Source organism: Nomascus leucogenys, unplaced genomic scaffold (genome assembly GCF_006542625.1).
Source record: "Nomascus leucogenys isolate Asia unplaced genomic scaffold, Asia_NLE_v1 Super-Scaffold_285, whole genome shotgun sequence".
Classification (NCBI taxonomy): Eukaryota; Metazoa; Chordata; class Mammalia; order Primates; family Hylobatidae; genus Nomascus; species Nomascus leucogenys.
The window spans coordinates 2,044,384-2,050,960 of record NW_022095770.1 but is presented as its reverse complement, the minus strand read 5'-3'; the positions used below and the strand labels follow the sequence as shown (position 1 = coordinate 2,050,960).

The window sequence follows — 6,577 nt, the reverse complement described above, 5'->3', positions numbered from 1 at the left end:
TAGTGGTTTTTTGGGATGAGTAAAGGAATATAATTTAAAGGGAATTGGATTAATTTCTATTTCCTAACCTGATAATGGGAGCATAGATGTATTAACAAAATTATATCAAGTTGGAAATTAATAATTGGCATTCTTCCGAAATGAATGGTGTACCTAAAAAATGCTTTAATATGTTAGAACTCCAAGACGAATCAGCTATCATCTCAACTCATCTAATTCCTTCATTAAAAAGAAATGGAGAAAGACATAGAGAAGAAATGGCACTGACTATGCTAGTACGACAGTTAGGGCTAGATCCACAGCTAGTGCTGGTTTGCCTGAATCTAAAGCACTTATGTTACAGAAAGTCCCACATTTTCATTCTGGTAAGCCCCTCACTCCCCGACAAATCAGGATGAATGGTCACCCCAGGGCAAAGATTGCCTGATGTTATCTAAAGCCCACTGGACTTCTCCTTGTACCCACCTGCTTTGGTTCTGCTCTGCCACATAGAACACACTCTACCAATCACCCTTTTCCCAAGTGACTTTGATGGAGCTGAAAGACACAGGTGGTGTGGGTTGTACAGAGAGAGATGCCTGTTAGTCTTGAATCAGATTGGTGGTTGAACAGTCTTGAGCATGAGCATGGATTCATTTTGTCTTCATGAACATATCAGCATCATGATTCTCCCTGCATACACTTGCCAACTGACATACAACCAAAGAATGAGGCTGGGTAGAAAGAACTTCCTCAGCCTCCCTGGTCACCAGGAACTATCACATAATCAGAAGATGGTCAGAGCAGGAATGACGCTGATGATGAGACGGGCTTCCTTTTATCTGAAACAAACTTTCTGTGAGTAAACACAATTAAGAAACAGATTAAACTCTTACTTTCAAAAGATTCATAATCTTTAGGAAACAACTTCCCCTTTGACAATCCCAGACTGACTATAGAAAACAACGTAAACAGCGAGAAGGGTAAGTCCTGCTGATTGGTGGAAACATTGGAGGCCAGGTGTATAAAAGGTCCAGACTGCAAGGGGTCATCAGATTCTGGGAAACTCACCGCTGAACAGAAGTCCACCCTCCACCCCTGAAACCATGACCCACTGTTGCTCCCCTTGCTGTCAGCCTACATGCTGCAGGACCACCTGCTGGCAGCCCACCACTGTGACCATCTGCCGCAGCACACCCTGCTGCCAGCCCTCCTGCTGTGTGTCCAGCTGCTGCCAGCCTTGCTGCCGCCCAACTTGCTGTCAAAACACCTGCTGTAGGACCACCTGCTGCCAGCCGACCTGTGTGACCAGCTGCTGCCAGCCTTCCTGCTGCAGCACACCCTGCTGCCAGCCCACCTGCTGTGGGTCCAGCTGCTGTGGCCAAACCAGCTGTGGGTCCAGCTGCTGCCAGCCCAGCTGCTGCGCACCCGTCTACTGTAGGAGAATCTGCTACCACCCCACATGTGTCTGCCTGCCTGGTTGCCTAAACCAGAACTGTGGCTCCAGCTCCTGGCAGCTCTGCTGCTTCCCAGCCTGCTGTGAGACCACGTGCTGCAGGACCACTTGCTTCCAGCCCACCTGTGTGACCAGCTGCTGCCAGCCTGCTTGCTGCTGATCAATTCTGCAGACGACCATCATCCTCACACAATAACCCTCTGGCAACAGATTTATCTTTTGGAGGACAAATTTACTTTCAAACTGTGATGACAACCAACAAAGTGAACTTAGGGTGAACCTTCTCACCCTAATTTTTGTGACTTCTCTGCATGTTTAGCATCTTGTGAATCAGCTTGAGTGAGGGTAGAGTACTTCAACCTGATTCTCTTTTTCTTTACACCTTGCGGATCATGTGCCACCTTGATGTATTTTCAATTTGGAGTCATGGTCTCAGCTTGACTTTAAAGTCAAGAGCTTCATTCTCTTTCTCTAAGAAACAGGTTTTGCAACTGATCAATAATCTTCACAATCACGTTTTCATTTTCAATGTCCTCCTCATGGTTCTTGTATCCTTCTTTTCATGATCATTTTGGGTTATCTCCCTAGAAACAGGGATTCTTACCTATATGTTTCTTAATAAACTCAAAACTGTTCTTCATCTAACATGGTGGGGTTTTTTTATTTTAAGGCATTCCTGATATAGAATTTACACACATATTGCATACCATATATGTTACCTAATTTGATTATCAAAACAGACAGTCATGTTTTATTACTTCCACTTTCCAGCTGAGAAAATTTTAATGTGTGATGTTATTTAGTTAACAATAGACAGACTCAGATGTAAAGTTGGATCTTCTCTTTCTGTCCAAGGGCACATACATTTAACTCTCAATAAAGAAAAAATTACATTGGGACCCAGCATTAGCAAGACATGGACTTAAGTTGACTTAACAATGGAGGAGTAATCTCCTGTATTTGCAGATAACACTTCCGTTCTTATATGGCCTCCTTCTTCTTCTCCTGAATACATATTGACAAAACAAAATGAACTTAAGTTATTCCTTATAAAATACAGATGCCATCTTTTGAGACTGTATATCTAGAATGCTTTGAAGATTCCAGAGAGAGAGAAAAGCTGCTGACTGGGATAGTCATTGGGTGTTGGGGTAAAGGAGATGAAGAACTAGCACATTCTCTTTGACCAACATCAGTTATATAAGATGAATAAGTTCTGCAGATCTGGTGTATACTAATGTGGATATAGTTTAAAATACTTCACTGTATACCTGAAATTTGCTGAGAAAGTGGATCTTAAATGTTCCCACCACAAAAATAAAAAGGAAATGGTAACGATGTGAGCTAATAAATATGTGATTATTCCACCATGAATATACATCAAAACATAACCTTTTATACCTTACATATACACAATTTTTTTTTTTTTGAGATGGAGTCTCACTCTGTTGCCCAGGCTGGAGTGCAGCAGCGCTATCTCGGCTCACTGCAAGCTCCGCCTTCTGGGTTCACACCATTCTCCTGCCTCAGCCTCCCGAGTAGCTGGGACTAGAGGTGCCTGCCACCATGCCTGGCTAATTTTTTGTATTTTTAGTAGAGACGGAGTTTCACCATGACAGCCAGGATGGTCTCGATCTCCTGACTTCATGATCCGCCTGCCTCGGCCTCCCAAAGTGCTGGGATTACAGGCGTGAGCCACCACACCCTGCCCATGTACACAATTTTTATTTGTTAATTATACCTCAATGAAGCTAGTGAAGTAAGAATTTAATCGATCTACTTAGCTATTATAACTATATTCTTATCGTTAATATTAAAATTATTTTCAAAGTTTTCTGGACAAAAAAAGAACTAATATGTTCTAGGTTGCCTACTATTTGATAGGTAGTGACTAAATGCTTTATTATGTTCGCTAATGTTTATTCTCGAAGAAACATTCAAAGTAGGTATTAATGTTACCATTGTAGGGATGAGGAAATTGAGGCTGAGAGAGTTAATGTAATGTCATAGTGTGGTTTCTCCCAGAACAGATACTTAGAAAAATATTCCAGTGAAAGTAGTTTATTGGGAAGTGCAGATCACACCATTAGGGATCAGGGAAGAGATACAGAAAAGGGTACACTATTGAGCCAGTAAGTATCACAGCGACCAACTAAAGTTTAAACCAAAGGGAAAACTATCAGAAATGATGAAAAACACACAAATTAGAATTCTCCAACTTTGAAATAAAGGAGCTAGGGTCTTTGTAAATCAGCTCTCCAGAATCACTCTTTGAGTGTTTTTCTCTGTGTGGCATGCACAGGTGACATTACTTTCTACAGTGGCAATACAAAAGCCTGTAGGAACAGAGATGCAGATTCTGGCAGATAGAAACTGGCCCGAGCACACTAAGACCTGAGAAATAGGAGCAGGATAATGAAAACGTTATCTATGATCTGCCATTTGCTCCACTTAGATCCGATCTTTGCTTTTTAATGTGATGGATAGCCAGAAATTCTAGGAAAAGGAGGGAGAGGAGGAGAGGAAGAAAAGGAACAGGAGGGTCTGAGCCCCTAGTTACTGTACCATTGTCCACTGTGATTGCTGTTTTCACTCATTTGTGGTTATCACTGGGCATGGAAACACTATGAGATTCTCCAGTGTTATGGGTTGACTTGTGTCTCCCAAAATTCGTATTCAAATAGGGTCATTGAAAATGTACTTAGTTAAGATCTGGTCATATGGAAATCAGTTAGGCCTGTGATTCAATAGGACTGATGCCTGTATAGAATGGGGAAGTTCAGAGGCAGTGTGCATCTAGAAGGAATGTCACGTAAGAGACACATAGAGAAGACAGACATCTACACATCAAGGAGAGAGACCTGGAACAGATGGTTTCCTAACAGTCCTCAGGTGAAAACAACCTTGTCAACACCTTAAATTCAGACTGCTAGCCTTCAGAACTATGGGAAAATAAATTTAAGCCACTTGGTTTGTAGTGGTTTATCACGGCAGTGCTAGTAAATTAATATGTTCAGTTAATCTCCTGAGTTACAGATATATTCTCCTACATTCTAGGACTTCAGGATAATTACCCCTCAACAAACAAGAACTCTGTTCTCTGCTTTCTAATCAGCTGACATAAAGAGTGCAAAATGACTAGGCAATAATTATTACTTTTGATTATGCAAAAGAAATAGAGAAGCAAATATTATAATTTTTATTCACACAGAAGCAGAAAAGGAAAAGCCAGATTGACCTACAGGGTTACAACTTGATAGAGTGATTAGCTGTTTTTTGGGATGAGTAAGGGAATATAATTTAAAGGGAATGGGACCAATTTCTATTTCCTAACCTGGTAATGGGGACATAGCTGTATTTACAAAGTTATAACAAGTTGGAAATTAATAATTTGCATTCTTCTGAAATGAATGATATACCTTAAAAATGTTTTGATATGTTAGAACTCCAAGACGAATGAGCTATCGTCTCAACTCGTCTAATTCCTTCATTAAAAAGAAATGGAGAAAGACAGAAGAAATGGCACTGACTATGCTAGTATCAGAGTTAGGGCTAGAGCCACAGCTCGTGCTGGCTTGCCTGAGTCTAAAGCACTTACGTTACAGAAAGTCCCACATTTTCATTCTGGTAAGCCCCTCTCTTCCAGACAAATCAGAATGAATGGTAACCCCAGGGCAAAGATTGCCTGATGCTATCTAAATCCCATTGGACTTCTCCTTGTACCCACCCGCTCTGGTTCTGCTCTGACACATAGAACACACTCTACCAATCACCCTTTTCCCAAGTGACTTTGATGGAGCTGAAAGACACAGGTGGTGTGGGTTGTACAGGGAGAGATGCCTGTTAGTCTCTAATCAGATTTTGATGGGTGAACAGTCTTGAACACAGGCAGGGATTCATTTTGTCTTTGTGAACATATCAGCATCACGCTTCTCCCCACAGACACTTGCCAACCTACATACAGCCAAAGAATAAGGCTGGGTAGAGAGAACTTCCTGAGCCTCCCCGGTCACCAGGAACTATTACATCCCCAGAAGATGGTCAGAGCAGGAACGATGCTGATAATGAGATGGGCTTCCTTTTATCTGAAACAAAGTTTCTATGAGTAATTCACAATTAAGAAACAGATTAAACACTTACTTTCAAAAGACTCATAACCTTTAGGAAACGACTTTGCCTTTGACAATACTAAAATGACTGTGGAAAACAATGTAAACAGCAACAAGGAAAAGTCCTGCTGATTGGTGGAAACTTTGGAGACCAGATGTATAAAAGGTCCAGATTGCAAGGGGTCATCAGATTCTGGGAAACTCACCTCTGAACAGAAGCCCACCCTCCACTCCTGACACCATGACCCACTGTTGCTCCCCTTGCTGTCAGCCTACCTGCTGCAGGACCACCTCCTGCAGGACCACCTGCTGGCAGCCCACCACTGTGACCACCTGCCACAGCACACCCTGCTGCCAGCCCTCCTGCTGTGTGTCCAGCTGCTGCCAGCCTTGCTGTCACCCAACTTGCTGTCAAAACACCTGCTGCCAGCCCACCTGTGTGACCAGCTGCTGCCAGCCTTCCTGCTGCAGCACACCCTGCTGCCAGCCCACCTGCTGCAGGACCACCTGCTGCCAGCCCACCTGTGTGACCAGCTGCTGTCAGCCTTCCTGCTGCAGCACACCCTGCTGCCAGCCCACCTGCTGTGGGTCCAGCTACTGCCAGCCCAGCTGCTGTGCACCCGTCTACTGCAGGAGAACCTGCTACCACCCCACGTGTGTCTGTCTGCCTGGTGGCCTAAACCAGAGCTGTGGCTCCAGCTGCTGCCAGCCCTGCTGCCGCCCAGCCTGCTGTGAGACCACGTGCTGCAGGACCACTTGCTTCCAGCCCACCTGTGTGACCAGCTGCTGTCAGCCTGCTTGCTGCTGATCAATTCCGCAGAGGACCATCATCCCCATACAGTAACCCTCTGGCAACAGGTTTCTCTTTTGGGGGACAAATTTACTTTCAAACTGTGATGACAACCAACAAAGTGAACTTAGGGTGAACTTTGCTCACCCTAATTTTTATGACTTCTCTGCATGTTTGACATCTTGTGAATCAGCTTGAGTGAGAGTAGAGTACTTCATCCTGATTCTCTTTTTCTTTACACTT

The 6,577-nt window shown here is 43.5% G+C and overlaps 2 protein-coding genes across 5 annotated transcripts; both read left to right on the top strand.

Annotated features, from left to right (window-relative positions):
- Nucleotides 1-1,085: 1,085 nt before the first annotated feature.
- LOC100583136 (keratin-associated protein 9-7-like) lies at nucleotides 1,086-1,595 on the top strand. Its single transcript, XM_003279414.2, has one exon. It carries the CDS (start codon nucleotides 1,086-1,088, stop codon nucleotides 1,593-1,595), a length of 510 nt encoding a protein of 169 aa, XP_003279462.2.
- Nucleotides 1,596-5,785: 4,190 nt separating this feature from the next.
- Nucleotides 5,786-6,352, top strand: LOC100583469 (keratin-associated protein 9-3-like). Of its 4 annotated transcripts, none has more exons than XM_030808202.1 (2): nucleotides 5,786-5,973; nucleotides 6,046-6,352. In XM_030808202.1, exons 1-2 carry the CDS (start codon nucleotides 5,786-5,788, stop codon nucleotides 6,350-6,352), a joined length of 495 nt encoding a protein of 164 aa, XP_030664062.1. The 4 variants fall into 4 exon arrangements, with proteins under 4 accessions (XP_030664062.1, XP_030664064.1, XP_030664063.1 ...); XM_030808204.1 differs by having other exon boundaries at nucleotides 5,786-5,983; nucleotides 6,062-6,352; XM_030808203.1 differs by having other exon boundaries at nucleotides 5,786-6,071; nucleotides 6,144-6,352.
- Nucleotides 6,353-6,577: the final 225 nt, after the last annotated feature.